General features: G+C 37.7%; 3 protein-coding genes and 2 long non-coding RNA genes across 6 annotated transcripts in view; 2 read left to right on the forward strand and 3 right to left on the reverse strand.

The window, feature by feature from the left end:
- The first annotated feature begins 1,083 nt into the window (after window positions 1–1,083).
- GlnRS (Glutaminyl-tRNA synthetase) lies at window positions 1,084–5,983 on the forward strand. Of its 2 annotated transcripts, none has more exons than XM_011309651.1 (6): window positions 1,084–1,346; window positions 1,988–2,807; window positions 3,054–4,045; window positions 4,820–5,040; window positions 5,229–5,421; window positions 5,514–5,983. In XM_011309651.1, the coding sequence occupies exons 1-6, from the start codon at window positions 1,236–1,238 to the stop codon at window positions 5,562–5,564; spliced, it is 2,388 nt and encodes a 795-aa protein (XP_011307953.1). In that variant the 5' UTR covers window positions 1,084–1,235; the 3' UTR covers window positions 5,565–5,983. The 2 variants fall into 2 exon arrangements, with proteins under 2 accessions (XP_011307953.1, XP_011307954.1); XM_011309652.1 differs by lacking the exon at window positions 1,084–1,346 and adding an exon at window positions 1,695–1,715.
- A 3-nt stretch (window positions 5,984–5,986) lies between these two features.
- Window positions 5,987–8,004, reverse strand: LOC105269427 (parkin coregulated gene protein homolog). The gene is made up of 4 exons (XM_011309650.1): window positions 7,248–8,004; window positions 6,614–6,926; window positions 6,238–6,387; window positions 5,987–6,159 (listed from the first exon to the last, which is right to left on the reverse strand). The coding sequence occupies exons 1-4, from the start codon at window positions 7,347–7,349 to the stop codon at window positions 5,999–6,001; spliced, it is 726 nt and encodes a 241-aa protein (XP_011307952.1). The 5' UTR covers window positions 7,350–8,004; the 3' UTR covers window positions 5,987–5,998.
- An 87-nt stretch (window positions 8,005–8,091) lies between these two features.
- Polr3A (RNA polymerase III subunit A) lies at window positions 8,092–13,772 on the reverse strand. Its single transcript, XM_011309653.1, has 6 exons — window positions 13,612–13,772; window positions 13,217–13,349; window positions 12,999–13,148; window positions 9,420–12,827; window positions 8,540–8,740; window positions 8,092–8,402 (listed from the first exon to the last, which is right to left on the reverse strand). The coding sequence occupies exons 1-6, from the start codon at window positions 13,653–13,655 to the stop codon at window positions 8,193–8,195; spliced, it is 4,146 nt and encodes a 1,381-aa protein (XP_011307955.1). The 5' UTR covers window positions 13,656–13,772; the 3' UTR covers window positions 8,092–8,192.
- A 152-nt stretch (window positions 13,773–13,924) lies between these two features.
- The window catches only part of LOC105269430 (uncharacterized), a 15,060-nt gene continuing 9,781 nt past the window's right edge, over window positions 13,925–19,203 (forward strand). Inside the window, exons 1-2 of the long non-coding RNA XR_892440.1 lie at window positions 13,925–14,088; window positions 14,729–15,091. This is a non-coding gene — a long non-coding RNA (uncharacterized lncRNA). The remainder of the gene's footprint in view (window positions 14,089–14,728; window positions 15,092–19,203) is intronic.
- LOC105269429 (uncharacterized) lies at window positions 14,926–16,300 on the reverse strand. Its single transcript, XR_892439.1, has 2 exons — window positions 15,589–16,300; window positions 14,926–15,112 (listed from the first exon to the last, which is right to left on the reverse strand). It is a non-coding gene; the product is annotated as an uncharacterized lncRNA (long non-coding RNA).

The following is a 19,203-nucleotide window of genomic DNA, read 5'->3' on the forward strand; positions in this document are numbered from 1 at the left end:
TGAGTATGGATAAGACAGACAGCGAGCCCGAGAGTGTCGATAATTCGGGAAGACCGGGCTTAGGTATTCCTAAGCAGAGCGCGGACCCGAGAAGGTCCATAATTCGACGAAATCGTGACGAACGAAAACATCCAATATAAAGCGGAGTGCAGATATGATAGAGAAACAACAGACGGACGGAATGAAAAATGCGTTCACTTTCATAAATTCGAAAAATTGATCAACAAATTGGGGAAAAAATGCCTTGCGAATGTATACTCAAACGACCGAGAATCGCCTGAAACGCCTAGATTTTCTGGTCTCTCGAAACCAGTTTTTTCAACGATACCTTTTTTGTTAACGAATTCGAAATATTTTTAAACAAATTGGGGAAAAAATGTTTTGCAAATGTATACTCATACGATTGGGAATCATCTGAAACGTCGAGATGTTCTCGTCCCTCAGAACCTTTATTTATCCCTTTATTTACATATTCACAGTACATATTTGTGATATTGGTCGTATTTTTTGTTCAAATTTCAAATTTCAATGTTCAAATTTGGGTACGACAACGTTACTAGTCATTGAAGAATTTTGGTTTTTGTAAAAACAAGTGAAAAATTAAAAATTCAAATTCAAAGTTAAAGCACGAGAATTCAAAGGTCAACATTGAAAATTAAAAATTTTGTCTAGGTCAAAACACAAATTTTTGAACTCTAAATTTGAAATATGAATATAGCTGACGTGTATGGATTTCCATAGACGTGGATTGGATACCTCACAATAACAATATCGATTGTTTATTTTCCTGATAATTTCAATGTATCCGGAGACATATTATTAATTCATTAATTACCTTTTTTGTAATGGCATCAGTGTAAATGACGTAATTTTCAAGTAAAATTAGACAATTGCAATATCGATGGATTACGAAATATCGGAAATGAAAATTAAAGTGTTTGACATTTTCGTAATAAAATTGTTTACTAGATAATTGCCGCAAGCTGTCTTCGATGATAAGCGAATATTTGACAAAGGACTGAAAAAGTTTTATATTGTTCATAATATTTGCTCATACAACCAAATATTCCACATGCGCGCGCAGACAGTTGATACGACTAAGAAAACGTGGAATTTATTCCCGGTAAATTGAGATAACCTCTGATTCTTGCGACTATTGTAGGTTGAAAGGTGATCGCAACCGTATTGTTCGTAACACATTTTATTTATTTGTTGTTGCAAGGAAGTGAATAAGAATGGAGGACGATGTTCAGTTGTTGGTTTCGATTGGCCTCAGTGAACAGAAAGCTCAGGAGACATTGAAAAATGCTCAGGTCACCAAAAATTTAAAAACAGCCATCAAGGAGGTGAATATTGAATCTCTTGTGTAGTTGGAAATTTTTCTTTCGTCGATATCTGTTAAAATTTGTTCATGAGGAACGAGAATATTGCTGAATGGTCGGCGCATAAAAACTTCATGTACGAACAATTTGTCTAAAACGAATCTATAAAAATGTCTCCACTAGCAATTTTGTGATGTAAAAAATCGCTTAAAGACTTATCAACTTCTCTTCAATCCGTTCACCTTCAGATTTTATATCTTTCACTTCTGAAATGAGAATGTTTCCTTGAACTTTTAAGTTCGAAGTAATTTGCAATCGGTTATTGACAACCTTTTAAGATAATTAAATGAAAAGACTGTGCGCATTTTTTTCGGAGCTCTTCGTTTTTTCATGGTTTATTTGCTCATAATTATTTCCTCAATCGATTATTTCTCTTTGTGATTACTCTCATGAATTGCACAGTCAGCAATACATCAAAGAAATTTCCGTATTCGTGTTCCTATACATATTGTATATTCTCATCTCCAAAAAATTTTTAAAACTTTTTTATTTATCCGCAAATGCATTTTAATGAGGGCAAACTTGTAACTTTTTTTTGCACTCTTTGCAAAACAATTAACAAATATCCGAATAATATTTATCCATGATCTTTTTGGTCCGTACAGGCAAAGGAAAGTAATTCAGAAATTTCTCCAGAGATCGGCATTCTGCTGTATCACCTTGCTTCTAAAATCAAACCTCAAATCCTGGACAAACTGGCCTTTCTCTCCAGCTACATCTCTCAGAAGAAGCTCGACACTATCCAACGAGTGGACGCTGCACTGTCTCATCTTCTAGATACTATTCATACCACCATCAATATCGCAGAGTTCGAGGCTGCCTGTGGCGTTGGAATCATAGTCACTCCAGAAGAAATTGAAGCTTCAGTCGAAACCCTCATCAGGAAGCACCTTGATGAAATAAAAAGCAAACGGTACCAATTCAACGCAGGTCCAATGATGCAGCAAGTCCGTAGCATCCTGAAATGGGCGGATGGGAAAGCGATAAAAAATGAAGTAGACCTCCAGATCCTAGACATCCTTGGTCCTAAAACCGATGCAGATCTCACACCAATTAAACCGCAGAAGCAAAAATCCAAATCTGAAAAGAGTGTTAAAGACAATTCAAACAAAAAGGACAATGTTTCGAAAGAGAATGGAAAGGTGGAGAAGTCTAAAAATGAAAAGAACTCCGACGATGCATCGCGGGACTCAGCCAAAACAATTACAGAAGTGATGGCTAAGATTCAGTTTCATAAACCTGGAGAGAATTACAAGACCGAGGGGTATGTTGTTACCCCACACACTCACAGATTACTCCAGGAGCATCTGCAGACTACTAAAGGTTTAGTCATTACTAGATTTCCTCCAGAACCCAATGGAATCTTACATATTGGACATGCCAAAGCCATTAACATTAACTTTGGATACGCAGCGGCGAAGAACGGTAAACAAATTGCATAATGTTTTAGTTATTACTGATTTATTGGAATTATTGTTGCTAATCCATCACCTATTGATCTTGTATTGAAGAAACATTTGGATGAAATTGAAAAATATTTGAAAGAATCTAACGAATATTTACGAAAAAAATATGAATATGGAAATAAATCATAATTTACGATGACGATCTTTTACATCTATGAGATTCGTAATTCTTTTTCGATAAAATAATTCCATTAATTTTTCTTAGGTATTTGTTACCTCCGCTATGACGACACGAATCCTGAGAAAGAAGAGGAGAAATTCTTTATCGGTATTCGCGAGATGGTGGAATGGTTGGGATACAAACCCGCCAAAATTACCCACTCGTCGGACAACTTCCAACAACTTTATGAGTGGGCAGTTGAGCTAATCTCTAAGGGCCATGCCTATGTTTGTCACCAAAAAAGCGAAGATATGAAAGGATTCAATCCTCCACCGTCCCCCTGGCGAGAGCGACCAATTTCTGAGAGCCTTCAGCTATTTCAGGACATGAAGAATGGCTTAATGGAAGAGGGAGAAGCAACTCTAAGGATGAAATGTACCCTAGAAGAGGGTAAACAGGATCCAGTTGCTTACAGGATAAAATACGCATCTCACCACAGGACTGGCGATCAATGGTGCATTTATCCAACTTATGACTTTACACACTGCCTTTGTGATAGTATCGAGAATATCACCCATTCACTCTGCACTAAAGAGTTCCAGACTAGGAGGAGCTCTTATTACTGGCTTTGCAATGTTTTGGAAGTTTACTGTCCAGTACAATGGGAGTATGGCCGTTTGAATGTCAGTTACACTGTCGTTTCAAAGAGGAAAATTGCAAAGTTGATTACCGAAGGGATCGTTAGTGATTGGGATGATCCTAGATTGTTCACCCTGACTGCCTTAAGAAGAAGAGGCTTTCCTCCAGAGGCTATCAATAATTTTTGTGCTCAAATGGGAGTGACTGGTGCTCAGGCTGTCGTTGATCCCATGGTAGTAGAAGCTGCTGTCAGAGATGTGCTGAATGTGAAAGCCAGCAGACATATGGTTGTGCTCGATCCGTTGAAAGTAACCATTGAGAATTTCCAAAGGGATGGGCAGACCGATGCCGAAGGGGTACGCTTCGAGGTGCCTGATTTTCCTACTGAAGTGGAAAGGGGACATCATCATGTGGAATTTGATGAAATTATTTACATCGAGGCTTCTGACTTCAAAGAGGTAATTTTCACATTTTTTTATAAAACTTCGACTTTTTCGCAACTTTTAATTAGCCCATTGACGACTTTCTGAAACTTATATTCGATTTTTTCGTTTACAGGCTATTTCTATTTTCAAGTATAAACATTTTTTTACTTTAATTATAACAATGATGTTTATTATTACTTTTTTCTCAATTTCTTTTTTAATTGAGAGAAGGTCGACTATTTCTTTAATATTGACTATTGAGCGAGTTTATAATTAACATGAGCATGTTCAGCATAAATTAATAATCATTAATCCAATAATTAATACCTTCCTCAATTAATTGAACTATGGAAAAAGTCAATGGTAATGTATAAATTGCTATTTTCCGGGAAACTCGCGCATTCAGTAAAAGAATGGAAGAACAATTGAACCAATTGAGAATGAACAGAGATTAATTTAACCTTAACATTGAGAATTCGAAATAAGAATCAATAGTAAGTAATGAGGAAAACTCTAAACAATGATAAGGATAGTATTGGGAAAAAATATTCTTGTAAAAAATAATGCTGTAATAAATTGTTCTCAAGATGAATTTTGTGATACAAAGGATCATAATAAGCCGGAGTAAGTAGTAGATTAAACATTAATGAGCTTCCCAATTTCATTTCTTTTATTTCGAATACAATCTGAGGTCATGACTCTGACATTTAATACCTGAAATTTTTGTTACAATGCTACAGCGATGTGAAAAAATTGCAAGGGAGTCACAGATTTTCTTAAATTAATTAATCAACTATACGATTACAGGAAGAGGAAAAAGGTTTCCGTCGCTTAACGCCAAAACAGTCTGTTGGTCTCAAATACGCGGGTCTCGTTCTGACTCTGCAGAAAATCGAGAAAGACGAGAGTGGAAAAACTACTGGTCTTGTCGTAAAGCAAGAATCACTAACTGAGAAAAATAAGCCCAAGGCGTTCATTCACTGGGTTGCAAAACCAAAACTCATCTCAATTCGCCTCTACGAACGCTTGTAAGTCCTGATAACTCTTTGTTACCTTAAATATTCAGCAGAGAATAAGAGAAAATTGAAAAAATTTTATGTACATATTTAAGAAAGAATATCAAAGAACATTTTCTCTAGAGTCTAATAAGCTCTCAGACATTTGCATAATTGTTGGCAAATTTATTTAATAAGTGAATGATTTCTTGTCATTTCAGATTCAATCATAAAAATCCTGAGGATACGAACGAAGTTCCCAATGGCTTCCTCAGTGATATCAATCCAGACAGTAAGAAACAAGTTGTGGGATACATTGATGCAAGTCTCGAAGCCATCGCCAAGCCGTTCAATCAGTTCCAGTTCGAACGAGTTGGATTCTTTTCAGTTGATCCTGATACCAAGCCAGGAATGGTAATCAATCGGATTCCAATCCAATTTTATGACTATATCTTTCATGATTAATTAACGTCCTTCTTTAAATAATTATTCTTGTTGTATTTCAGTTGGTCTTCAACAGGACGGTAACGTTGAAAGAAGATGCTGGCAAGGTGTAACTAAAAACTCCAACGAGTCTAACTGCAAATTATATGAAGTGCTCGAATTTATCCATACAATGACGATATTATTATTGAAGTGGTAAAGTATTTGAGAAACACATGTTTGTTTTATGAAGTGCAAAGAATACAGTAATCGTTGGTTCCATGGAAAAATGTGAGGTTTTTTCCTCGAGTCAATATTTCATTACATACTAATTTGGAAAAAGTCCCCTATTTAGATAGAAGGTCTTCAATGTTTTTTTGTCAAACTTTGCTTTTATGTGATTTATATCATTACTCTTGTATGATAAAGGATTGTAAATTGTTCTAGTTACCTTCAAGAAAGTTTTCTACGTAAATGTTTTTCTACATCTTGTGAAGAATTATTTTGTAGTCGTTGTAGCAAGAAGTTTAAAATAGAGAATTATGTCTATGTTTTGGAAGAGTATTTTTTAATTCATCATACAGGATTCATAGGTTGGTATCATGTATTTAATGTTGATAAAGGCATCTTCTCCTCCATATTTTTCAAGGATTTCTAAAGTTTCTTGAATAAGATCTGCAGGGTTTTCTCCTTTTTGTTGTGAATAATCGATTCCTTCTCCAAGATTTACTGGAAAATTCGATTCATGGAAGAATTATTACTTGGAAAAATTCATCAAGTACTTGGCAGCATTGTTGATATCATTACCATTCCGGTCTTTTAGGAGATTGAGAATAGGTAATATCTGTCGAAAGTATGGAACAAGACATTCACCCACACAATCAGCTGAGCGAACAAGTTGTTGAAGTGCTCTCATTGTCGTGCAAATGATCTCGGGCATTTTTGTATTTAATGCGTCTAAATGGAAGAATATTATGAATTATAAAAAAATATTAAAATATCTACAGTTTCCGAAAAATGATTTATGTCAATTATTTGAGTTGTGGAGAAGATTCATATTGCCATTAATTTTTGTTAACATCAATGAAGTCAGTTCCATTATCAATTTAAAGAATGTTAATTGAGAGAGATGATCTATTAATGGATTTGATAAAGTTGTCAATTATTTAATTGGGTTACCAACTTTTTATAGGAATAATCAACTGCGAAACAACTGGCAATATCTTCGGCCCTCCGTGTTCTAACATATCTGAGATCCCTTGTTCGACAAGAATCTTGTAAGGATGTTCAGTTTCAGTCAATCCATCAAAAAACATTGGCAAGTAATGTCTAAAGTCCAAGTCCTCAATGTTAACTTTCCATGTAATCGGTGCTCCTTCTTTTTCCATTGAAATAGGGAAAACTCCTCTTTCGTAAAACTTTCTGAAGCTGGAGGGTTTCGGTGGCACAGGCTTATACACACCAAATTTCGGAGGTTTCGCTACCACTGTATTTTCCTAATAATATTCCTACATAATCAATAGTTATCCCTCAACGCCATAACAATAATCAATAGAGAGATCCATCTATTTATCAGTTATTTTAATGGCTAACGATAGAATGTGGACGAAATTTTGTTCGAATCAATTTTTTAGAAAATTTTGGTGAGATTCAACAAAAAAAATCTGCGATTGATTATATTGAGAAAATTTGATGAAATAAAAAAATCCTAACGTGTCTCTTTGCAATGCCAAAATACTTCTCGAAAACTCATTTTAAAAATGGATGGGACTTTCTTTTTTTTATTCGTGTGGCCTTTCATCAAGTAATCTCCTCACCTGAAGTGCTTGAATAGTAAATGCCGGTACAACTCTCGGTTTTTTCTTGTACTTTGGATTATTCTTATGAATTTCAGCCCAAAATTCTCGTTGATTTACCATTGCTCTTGCCCAAATCTACGAATTATCTGTCTGTTCTTATTTTATACAAAATTATGACGAAAGAAAGAGAAAAAAGCACTTGCGATTTGAAAAAAACTTCCAAGAATGTTTATTTGAATTGCTCGCAGAATCACCCTAAACTAGTAAAAAAGTTTTCCCCCCTGATTGAAGAGCACTGAAGATAATCACTAATATTTAGGTCAAACAATTGCGGCTACCATAGCAACTTATCCATTATTTATTCAACATTTTTTGTCGGTTCGCGTTATTATTACTGACCCTTTGAAATGAAAACATAACAATAAATCTCACATGCTTTCAACACTAGTAACCTTGATTAATCGGTTAATTTCACAAATAATTTTCGATTATTCATTCATTCCTCAATTACGCCTAGAAACATCAAAATGAAAAATCAGTCGTTTCCTCTTAAGACTGCGTTATTTAGTTCCAAAAACAAATATTATGAACTTTCCTAAATAAACAATTGAATGCAAATTTAACAAATGTTTTTATTCCTCGATAATGTCTACCAATTATTTAGATTTTACACTTGAAAATTCGTGTTCAGAATTTTTTTTTACCATTAAGGAATTTCATTTTTAATTAGCTAAGTGAGCTTTATTAATATCTTTTAAAATAGAAACTCTCAAATTGAAAATGATGGTGTATCACGTTTGACTGCACTGGAGGTCTTGGCGCCTCTAATAAGTATTGAGGGATTAATGAGGAAGAAAGAGAATGAAAATACCATTACATTTAATAGAAAATATTTCATATATTACAGTGCTTCCGTAATTAGATCAATTAATTAATCTAGAAACGCCTAAAATTCATTTAATGCTACGTTTTTCCGCTGGTATGAAACTGCGGATCATCGAAAATGAGTTCATGTTTCTTCAATTCATTTCTCTCCGATTTATGTAGTAATTTGAATATTCCAGTTCCTACAGGTACTGGAATTCCCATGATGATTGATTCAGAGACACCGCAAATTGCGTCTGTTTGACCATAGTATGCAGCATCGAATAAATGATCGGCTGTTTTTTCGAACTAAAATTTAAAAAGTAGAACAAGCAAATGAGGAAATCAGTAATTTTACAAATTATTGTATAGATATTTGTGGAGAAGTAGAAATTTACGATTTTGAAAAGGTCTTTCGAGCAAGTGGAGATGAGTTTTTCACTTACAGAGGCTAAATTGAGGACAGATTCCTTCATCTTTGCCAGTCCCTGCCTTGTGATTCCAAGGACTTCTCCTCTACTAGTCATGAGATCTGCAACAAGCATTGGATGACGACGGTCGATACTCATTCCATGGCCCTCCATCACTAATTTAATCTCAGTCATGATAGTTGCACGAGCTGCCTCGATCCCCAATGTTTTGAAAACCTGTAATTAACGATAATACAATTTTTTATATTGCTTCCATAAATTGTTTGGTGCATCTGCTTTTAGTCGAGAAGAAAATCTAAACCAAAATGATAAAGTATTAAGGAGTTATTTACTATTATTCATATCTTTTCATTTTTCAAATTGATACACGGTTAATAAAATTAACATGAAAAAAATTACCTTTTTTAACCCATTTATTATTCAATGTCTCCCGAAGTTTTATCACGATGGGAGAATTTTCCCAACTTCTCAGTAAACTTTTGCGAAAATTGACAAAACTTTACTCAAAGTTGAGAAAAATAAACGCATAACTCTGTAAATTTGTGAGGCATTGCGAAAACATACAAAACTTAAAAACTATATATTTTCTCATGTCAATCTTTTGCATGGTTCCTCACAAATTTACATAAAACGTGAAGGATAAGAAGATATCGGCAATAATTCCGTAAAGAAAATGAAATTATTCACGTCGTAATTTTGCCAAAAAAGTGCTTTGAAATTATTACGGCTAATAAAATCAATCAGATAATCTGGGAATATTCCAGATTAAGGGAGCAATGAAACAAACGTTATGAAGATCTTACAACCAGAAATTGAAACAAAAACTGCAGAAATATATTTGTTTAGCTCTAGAGTTCGGTAATACTGGGACTAAAATAATAAAAATGAGAATTACCTCAATAGTATTATTGGAAGTGGTTTTACATCCCATCACCCCTCTGGTCGCCATGACGTCCCTCATATTATCTCCTTCCACGAAAACTTTATACTTGGTCTTTCCACTAGAATCATCATTATGAATAACCGCCCTGGCTACAGTAGGCAACCCTTTGATAACTACATCAGGTACAGAGTCTTTGAGCAGCATGAGTGCATGATTGAGATTATGCTTTTTGTTGCTGGGATTGATGGTCAGTATAGACTCTCCCCTTACACTAATATTTTTAGGATTGATTTTCAATTTGGAAGTAATCAAAGAGTTTCGAATGGAGTCAGCATCAACTTCCAATTTCAAGAGCTTTATCCTATCAATATCCAATTTGACAAGAAGAAAGCAATCATCCGGCAGATACACCTCCTCCATATATTCAGTTACTTCGCCAAGCGTTGTCTTCTCAATTCTTCCCTTGACTCTTCTAGCAAATTCAGCATCCCCTTCATTTTCCAACGCAGTGGTGATAATCGGAGTGCTAATTTTAGCGCTAGCGTTAATAATCTCCTTTATCCTCGGCACCCCCTGAGTAATATTCATACTGGCCACTCCAGCAAAATGAAAAGTCTTGAGTGTCATCTGAGTTCCAGGTTCTCCAATGCTCTGGGCTGCCAGCGCCCCAACTGCGGTCCCTGGCTCAATCTTTGCTCTCATGAATTTCTCCTTGCACGTATGAATGAACTCCACCAACTGCGACAGCGTTAATCTCTCGAGCTGCTGGTTAACCTTGATTTTGGGATTGTAAATCATCCTGAGCCTCGTAATCTTTCTCGAGACCCCCTTGAGGAACATAACCAAATCGTTCTTGAATTCTTCAGATAGACAGGAGTACTCTTCTTTATTCAACAATTCGGTTGTTGCTTTAATTACACTAGGGCCATCGAGCGAGCTTTCTTTATTGTACGGGGATTTGGCACGAACATGATCAAGAACTCGTTTATAATCGACAGGACAGTCCTTTCCCTCCATGTAAGTCGGATCGAGTGCATCTCCTCCGTAGATAATCTGCACAATATCACCAGTTGAATTCCTAACAGTCATATCATAATGCAGACAGAGATCCTCCAGACTCTTGACCAATCGTCTCTGCATGTATCCAGTCTCAGCTGTTTTGACAGCAGTGTCAACGAGACCCTCTCGTCCTCCCATCGTGTGGAAGAAAAATTCGGTGGGTGTCAGTCCGGAGTAGAAAGAATTCTCGACGAAACCCTTGGCTGCTGGGACCTTTGAGTGCCTCTCGAAATGTGGTAGAGCTCGATCTTCAAAGCCATTCGGCACGCGGTGTCCACTAATGGCTTGCTGACCCACACAAGCGATCATCTGAGATATATTGATGAAAGATCCTTTACTTCCAGATAACGCCATCACCAACGGAGAGCAACTCCGATGTAACTCTTTCAAGCAAGCCTTACCCGCATGATCTCTGATTACTGACAACTCCTTCAAAATTACAGCTTCGAGACTCTCCTCTGCTGAATAACCTGGCTGACAAGGAAGACGTCCATCTTCCATTTGTTTAATGTACTGAGTACACTTGCCATATCCAGCACTCAACAGTTCGTATTTAGCACGAAGCAGGCCCTGACCTGGTGTGACATCACCGATTCCAATGGAAAATCCTCGATTCATCAAGAAGTAACTCGCAATCCTAGCTAATCTCCACATTGCAATGGTTGAAGCATCCTCACCCCAATCTCTCAAAAGAATATAAAATATATTTTGCTTTGATCCAGATCCTAGGGTTGACTTGTCCATTGCTCCTGCAATAAGCTCAGAGTTCCTAATGATTACATAAGAATCATTTATGCAAAGTTCCTCATCATCAGTATAAGCTCGGCCCTTGGTTTTAAGATTAGCAAGAATGGTGCAAGAGGAGTTCGGACGTAGGATTAAACTAAAGATTTGTTTTCCTGTCCAAAGTTCCTGAGGCTTGAGTATAGTGGCCAGCGGAAGGTCAATATTCATGGAAGAGTCTGATCCTGCGAGGAGGCATGAGGCAAGTTGGCAGGCTTGTGATTTGTTGAGAAATGTATCCTTCTGGGTCAGCAAATATCCACCAGTGATGAAATCTTGAGTAGCAGCAATGAGCAACTCTCCATTTCTTGGGGTTACAAGATTCGATTTGTTTCCCATCAGTATCAGGGCTTCAGCTCGTGCTTCCTCTGTTTGGGGGAGATGAAGATTCATCTCGTCACCGTCGAAATCAGCATTGTACGGTGTACAAACGCATTCGTTGAAGCGAAATGTTCGGTGTTCGAGTACTTTGGCTTTGTGCGCCATGATTGATAATTTGTGGAGAGAAGGTTGACGATTAAACAGTACGATATCGTCATCTCGAAGATGACGTTCGATTATATCACCGTATTGCAAATCCTGTGCAATCTTCTGACGATTTCCGTATCTGAGAAATTTTCTTAATTGTGCTCGTCCTTGGTGTATGAAATTAGCACCTGGATGAACATCTGGTCCATTTTGCACCAGTTTTCTCATTAGTTCTATGTTCGATGGATTCACTCGTTCAGGAAAAGTCAGGATTTTCGCAACATGAATTGGAACTCCAACTTGCTCGATTCTCAAATTGGGATCTGGAGAGATGACAGTTCTAGAGGAAAAATCCACTCGTTTTCCTGACAAATTTCCCCTGAATCTTCCTTGTTTGCCTTTTAATCGTTGGACTAGACCTCTTCCTGGAGATTTCTTAGGCTGCATATTCAGAGGAATTCCTGACATTTCGCTGTTGATGTAGAGAGCACAATGCAGCTGTAAAAACTCCCAATCCTCGTTATACATTTGCACTTTAGTACCACTTTGCCGATGTTTCTGAATGACATTGTTTATGAAGATAATCTCTGAAAGTTTCATAGTAAGATTATCCTCGTTGGTTCCTGGTTTCAAGTCAGAGATCACACTGGGACGAATGCAGATGGGAGGAACTGGGATACGAGTTAAAATTAGGTCCCTCGGAAGTGCACAGTTGGGATTCATGAGAAGAAGGGGAATGTCGTTTACAGGTATGCGTTCTAAGATCTCTTGGACATCGAGGGGATTCAGAACGTTGACTATCCCTGCTTGGAGAATTGACTCTATTTCTTTGTTATCTTTTGTCACGTTGGAGTACTCAGCTAGTTTGTGCTGGACGATTAGATCAGTTTTCTTCTTCGAACGGTATTTCTCATGAACGATTTTTAGCAGACCGGCTTTTTTAACTACACCGTTGAGCTCCTTACAATTTGGGCAAGTGGTGGCTTTTCTGGCTTTTTCGAGGATCATCTTTCGAAGAGCCTTACGATTTAGATAGCCCAAGTTTGGATTCAACACTCGGTTCAGGTAGATTTTTTTGTCCTTTTCAGAAAGCATCACGTGCGAGCATTTCTGAAATTAAAAATGAGTCTGTTGATGCATTGTATAATATTGCATACTTTCCACATTCGAAAACTAAAAAATTAGTTCGAAAAAGTTTTTCGGCGGTTGTCTAATGAATTTCCGATTCCACACGAGTAAAAAAATGGTATTCAATCAGTCTAGAAAATATCAATTTTATACCTTGCAGATGGTTTGTAGAATTCCAATGATTGCTCTGAAATAACCAACATGAAAGACTGGTAATTCCAGATCGATATATCCAAAGTGTCCAATGCAATCGCTGAGGTTTTTTCCACAGGTGCCACATGGTGTTGCATTTGAACAAGTTCCCTGTAATCAATGATAACTATTACATCTCTATTCATGGAGAGTGAGTGATAATAGGAATATTTTCTTGCCATTCTCTTGTCGAGTACTCCATATGGAAGTGGAGTGTGAACCTCCTGGGTGTATAGGGGCTTTGCCACAACATGAATGTGAGCCTGACGTTCAATATTGTGCCGACTGTCCACTCCGAAAGAAACATGAGAACTAAATACACAATTTTATTAATTAAAAAAAATCTTCATTCATTTAAAATCGGTGAATTAAATTAAGCAATAAAATTTACAGTGGAGTTCACTTAATTAATTATCCAAAAACTGATTTTACAGAAAAACCTGCTTCTCCGGATTTAAACCTCCAACTTTTAAATAGCATTCTCACTTTTTTTAAATCCAAATAAATCGCTGTTTGACGGGCGAATGTCTCTAGTTAAACATTTTTTCCGTTATAAAATCACAATTATACTTACATTTTTCGAGCTACATCAGTTGCCCGGTACTGTTCTTTCACCATGTTGAGGTTAGAATCAATAACAAAACGTTTTTTCTTATAATTTCAGGTTTATGAAGAATAATACACTGTTCAATGTCATTGTAGAAAAATGACTGTTGTTCCTAAAAATTCACGTTTATCCTAATATCCATATAATAGTTTAAATTGAAATTTCTACTTCATGGATGATCCAACGTGATCATGAATGAGAGCTCCATCCAACCATTCCAGAATTTGGCAAGAGCACATGGGACGATTGGACGAGACTGAGAGAGCCCTAGTGTTTTTCGAGCAGTAACTCTGGGGACGATATAGAGGTTATATCGGTTATATTTGAAAGTTCGAATCAAATTGCATGAATTACAAACGAAAATTTCAAGTCAATTTGAATAAATAAAGTGTAAAGACGAAACTGAAAAATGGTCCAATGGTCACTTCATTTTTCGGTGCGATGGTTCGTATAAAATGATTTTCATTAGATCAGAGCTGAATGGGAATAGGCTAAATGTTGTAAAGATAATAAATAATGATCAATGATGCCATAGTGTCAATAGATTGTGTGAATCATTTTCTCTAACCTAGTCATCGTATATCATAAATCACTAGTTAACAAAATTGGATAACCATTATCACAAGATGATATTTCTCTTTATAAAATTTCCATTTTTTTGCAATATGCGATCAACGCAGAAAAGAAATCATGAAATATCATAGGAATACATTTATTCTTCAAAGTCTATTATTCCAAAGGGAGATATCCCATGTTGATGAATTTTCACTGCTTATACTAACTGCAAATGCTAACATTTTTTTTTGAGGAACAGAATAAATAGAAATGTACGACATATTGTATTGTTGTTTTTTTTTGTAAATTCTCCGCTTTTTATGTGATCATATTTTAGGAGAGCATATTGTTTTTTTTTCAAAAATTGGTAAAGTTCAGGGTCAGCCTTGAAATTGGTTGTGGTATTTAGCGTTACATAGATCACATGTGTATTCTAAAATAACTGCTGATGTAATGACGCGTACACGCGGTATGTGCCTGTGGATCTAATGATATCCGCATTATATACAATTCCATGATTCTGCAATAGACTGGCAGTAAAGAGCCACTGGCGTACTAGTCCAGACCGTCAAGACCAAGACTCACTTGAGAAACATAAATCCAATGGTTGCTAGTTAGTGTTCGAATAAAATGGAGAACGATGACTGTTGTGATGACCTTTGCACTGACTGCTGCACATGTTCTACTGGCAGCATTGACAACGTTGATCTCTGTCTCATGTGTTGCTGTTGTTGTCCATGTGAAGATCCTCCTCCACGTACTCCTCGAAGAGCTTCCAATAATCAGTGGACACAGTCACCATCGCAATCATTGCAATCCCCACCAATTAATACGCAACCTACATCAAACGCGTAGTTGAAGCAGTTTTTGGAGTAAATGTACATCAATCCCGGTAAATTTCATATTATTTAGCCTGTAAAAGTATTAATTCTTTTGAGTTAACATCTCATACCATATTAAATCATCATTCATTTAATATTAAAAAATGTAGGAATACGCTCAAATATTCCTGTTCTAAAACCAAAAGTGAATGCTAAACTTCTTGGATTAGAAAATCTTAATAGAAATGATATCAAGAAAGTTATTAAGTTGAAAATCAAAAATACAGTGTTCACTTTGAAATGCACTTCACTTTGAGAAAAAAAGGGTGCAGGTTTGAATCGCGCTAAACTACCAAAATAATAAGAGAACTATGTTCAAACGTGTGCATATTTAATTAAGACAAGACCCTGTTGGCTCAATTCATTTTGGACTTTAATGAAGGCAAAAAAAATTAAATGACGACCAGTGGCGGAAATACTTAGATAAATGAAATGGTTTTTTCCCCGAAAGGAAAAAAATGGATATTTTAGGTCTTGCCGAGGCTTAACTCGTCGGAGATTGCCTTACGCTATATCTGCATGTGCGTGTGTCCGAAACCTGTCGTGAGAGCCATCTATACCGTTTTGAAAGTGACACCCGCGACCGACACTTTTCCCCTATCCAAGGCGTGAAACTTCAAAAAACTAAAAATTCGCTAGCACCTAAAGAGAGCAAAAATGAAAATGTGGTAAATGTCTAGAAAAGGGCCGCCGTCCCGATTTTGATGTATTATAGATGGTTTTTTAGCTTTTTTCCTGACGTTTCCGAATCTTCCGAATTTAGCTTCCGTAAACGAAAATTGTGGAAGTTACGCGCATTTATATACCGCTCTTTGCGTTACCCAGGGCCACGGCGGAGACGTGGCGGTTGTCGGCCCCAAAGATAACACATGTTGGTACATTTAAAGACAAGGGATAACACAAAGACTGTATAACCACTATCGATCCGTTGTTGGTCCCCCCTTTTCACCGCACTCCTGGCCGTGCCAGTGTTGATGTGGGCCGTTGTACTCGTTGCGACAATCTCCACTGCCCACCTGCAGCATTTAATATAAATTTTAATAATATAAAATATGTATGTTTACATTTGTTTATATAAAAAATGTCGCGACGGGTCCAACAGCTCAACACCCCCCTGGCTGTCCCCGCGCGGTGGAGGAAGTGGCCGCCAACGGATCTATAACTCCCGGCTGTTACTCACAAGGCTGTGTGGTGTTTGGACATTGTTTTTAAACACTTGTCTAGTCTGTTGTCAAAATCAACACTGCGCTTGAACATGTACTCACACAGATATCCGTGGTAATGTTCCTCCTTGGTGCCGTACCTTTGGAGCTGGTCCTTGAAGTCTCTCCATGATCTCTCAATGTTTTGGGTATGTGCCATTGTCACCGGGTCCACAAAATTGATTGAGTGGTTGACAGTGAGGTACCGAAATTCTTCATGTTCTAGGCTGATGTATGAACGCCATTGGTCTGAGATGATTGTTGTTCCGGGCAGAATCCACTCTTTGATGATTTCAACAAGGGTTCCGGTCCTTGACAGTGGTGATGAGGAGAGATTTACTCCCTCTCTCATACGCCCCAAACACCCATTGCCCCCCTACAATGCGTCCTCGGTGGTACTTCCTATGGCCGATCTTCGTTTCGTCGATTTCCACGACCCTGTTAGGTCCCCCTAACTTGGTGGCGTGGTCCTCGCACCAATCTATCATTAATTCTCTGGTGAAGTTCGACCAGTCCACCACGGTTTATCGTGATAACTCAAGTTCGAACTCAAATAATTCTTGCCTTTGGGGATTCATTAGAACGTACATACCGATGAATCGCACGGCTATTGCCAAGGGGATGTGTATTTAGGAAAATCAGGATCCGTGAAGGGAGCTTTTCTTCGTGTCACATTTGCTTTTCTTCACTTTCTTGCTGGGGTCTTCATTGAGTCTCCTCTTCATGCACCGGAACATCATCTTCTGATCATATGACGTCATCATTTCTCCACATTTTGGACACTTCATCTCACTTGCCTACACTTTTTTATCACGTAAGAATTTCACGAACACCATGGGATCATTGCCCATACTGATGATTTGTGTGAGCCGCATGTTCACTTCGAGTATTAATTTTGCACTGAGGTATTTTCTCACTATCATCCTTGTTGCTTCTATACCATCGTTATTGTGAGCACTAATCCGTAATCCTCTGTGTGTAGACATTGGATTACGGCTGATTCAATTTTGCGCGAAAATTTCGGTTTTATATTATTTGGTGGCCCTTTTCTTCCGACCCAACAAAAATTAAAAAATCTCTTGACCAGTATTTTTCAATTCATTTGCTGCCGTGTAACGCAATTTTCGCGTTACCAATAATTAACAATATTTATCGAATGAAATCACGCTCTCTGACGTATCGATTGGGTCCGCTAATTCGTCACGCGTGGGAAGTTGAGGTTATAGTACTGAACCTCAGCTTCCCATGAGACTCCTCTGTCGGAACGCTGGGTTCTCCACTCCAGGGAACTGTTCCACGTTAGACGGGGCGGCCTTCAAATGGCCAGGAGTCCTGATAAGGGGTTACCTGGACGGCTTGTTTGGTGACATTTGAATCCGGTGCGCTCCAGGAAACGTTACCGGTAGGGATATCCCCTTGCCGGGCACTTATTCAGCGGATGACTCCTGGGTACTCTACGGTATCCTCCGGTAATTCCCTTCCCTCGGCTTCTAATGGATTGGCTGCCCTGTTGTTTATGATTTCCCTATTGTACTGATGAATTTGGGGTTCATTACAAAGGATACGTGAAAGTAGGCCTGGCAGAGGTAGATTTTTACCAAAAAGTTGTTCCTTGGGAGAAACAACAGAATGTTTCGTTGCTTCATTAGATAGAATTTGGGAGGATGCAGGTATTGGTTCAATAAACTAAAATTGATGATCTACCTGTAAGCTCTGTCTGGTTTCTGGATCACAAACATAGGGGAGAGAATGCTGAATCCCAGTTTGCTTCCTCCAGAATTCACTGCTACATCATTTCTTTTATTTTTTTTTGTCGTCTGATGGGAAACTTTGGTGCCAAATGTCGTCATGACTTTTTTTGCTAGTGGAAGGCAGAGGGGTTTTCTTGCGAATGGAATTGAATAGCCTTCTAGGGTTCTTAGGATATGGTCCGGTGCTCAGAAATCCCTCCACTTGGGAATGAGGCATTCCAATCACCTCCTCTGAAAAGAGAGTCACACTCTCCGACCCCGAAGGTTTTTATCTTTCTAGGGGAGGGTTTCCGAGCAATTTCTTGAAGATTTTGAGCCTTGCTTTGAGGGAAGAGGATGTGAGGGCTTGTTGCCTGAGAGACTTTCTCGAGAGGAAGGTCTCTTCTTCGGCCGCCTGATGTTGGAGAGTGGAATGCCGCCCTGCTGAACCAGGAATTCTGACAGAAGCTTTTCGTCAAAAAGATGAGATTCAGAGGGGGGAATCTGCCAGTCTTGCTGAATGGTGTGAGTCCCTCGCCTTGAAGAAACTCCTTATATTAATCACTTCTGACCTTCGGCTGCAGACAAAGTAAAGCATATCATCTGACACCGATATAACCGAGGACACGCCGAATAAAGTTTCCTTCACTTCTCTTTGAATGCCTGGATGACGATCGTCTATGGATTTTATTGCTGTCGATAATCTTTCCTTTTGTATAAGAAGTCCATGGGTAACTGTCCCGTCAAAGAACTCGATTTCGCTAAGACGGAATTTTATGACGCGAAATTCATTAGCCCGCGCTAATGACTCTACGAGAAACGTCATGTCATAAACTGCATGCGTGCTTTTGTAATGCCTCTCACCATTGAATTTCCGCATGCAGGTAAATTCACATTCACACAATAAACACAAAGTCTTCTCCCCAATTTTCGTACATGCAAAACGAATTTCCCAGTCAATGTCAGAATTATTGTTTTTAAACCTTATCACGGGAGGCTCCATGACACTGTTGGATTCCGTAGAATAAAAAGTACATTGAGGTAACTTTAAAATTAACTAATACTTTTATTCACGAAAATGTATATATGATTAACAACTAGTGAGACTTGAGGTACTCTGATTCGAGCAATTTCGTCTGGATTGTACAGAGGTTCTGATCTATTCGTTAACCTTGCTAAACTAATTCTAAC

Source organism: Fopius arisanus, unplaced genomic scaffold (genome assembly GCF_000806365.1).
Source record: "Fopius arisanus strain USDA-PBARC FA_bdor unplaced genomic scaffold, ASM80636v1 scaffold00069, whole genome shotgun sequence".
NCBI lineage: Eukaryota > Metazoa > Arthropoda > Insecta > Hymenoptera > Braconidae > Fopius > Fopius arisanus.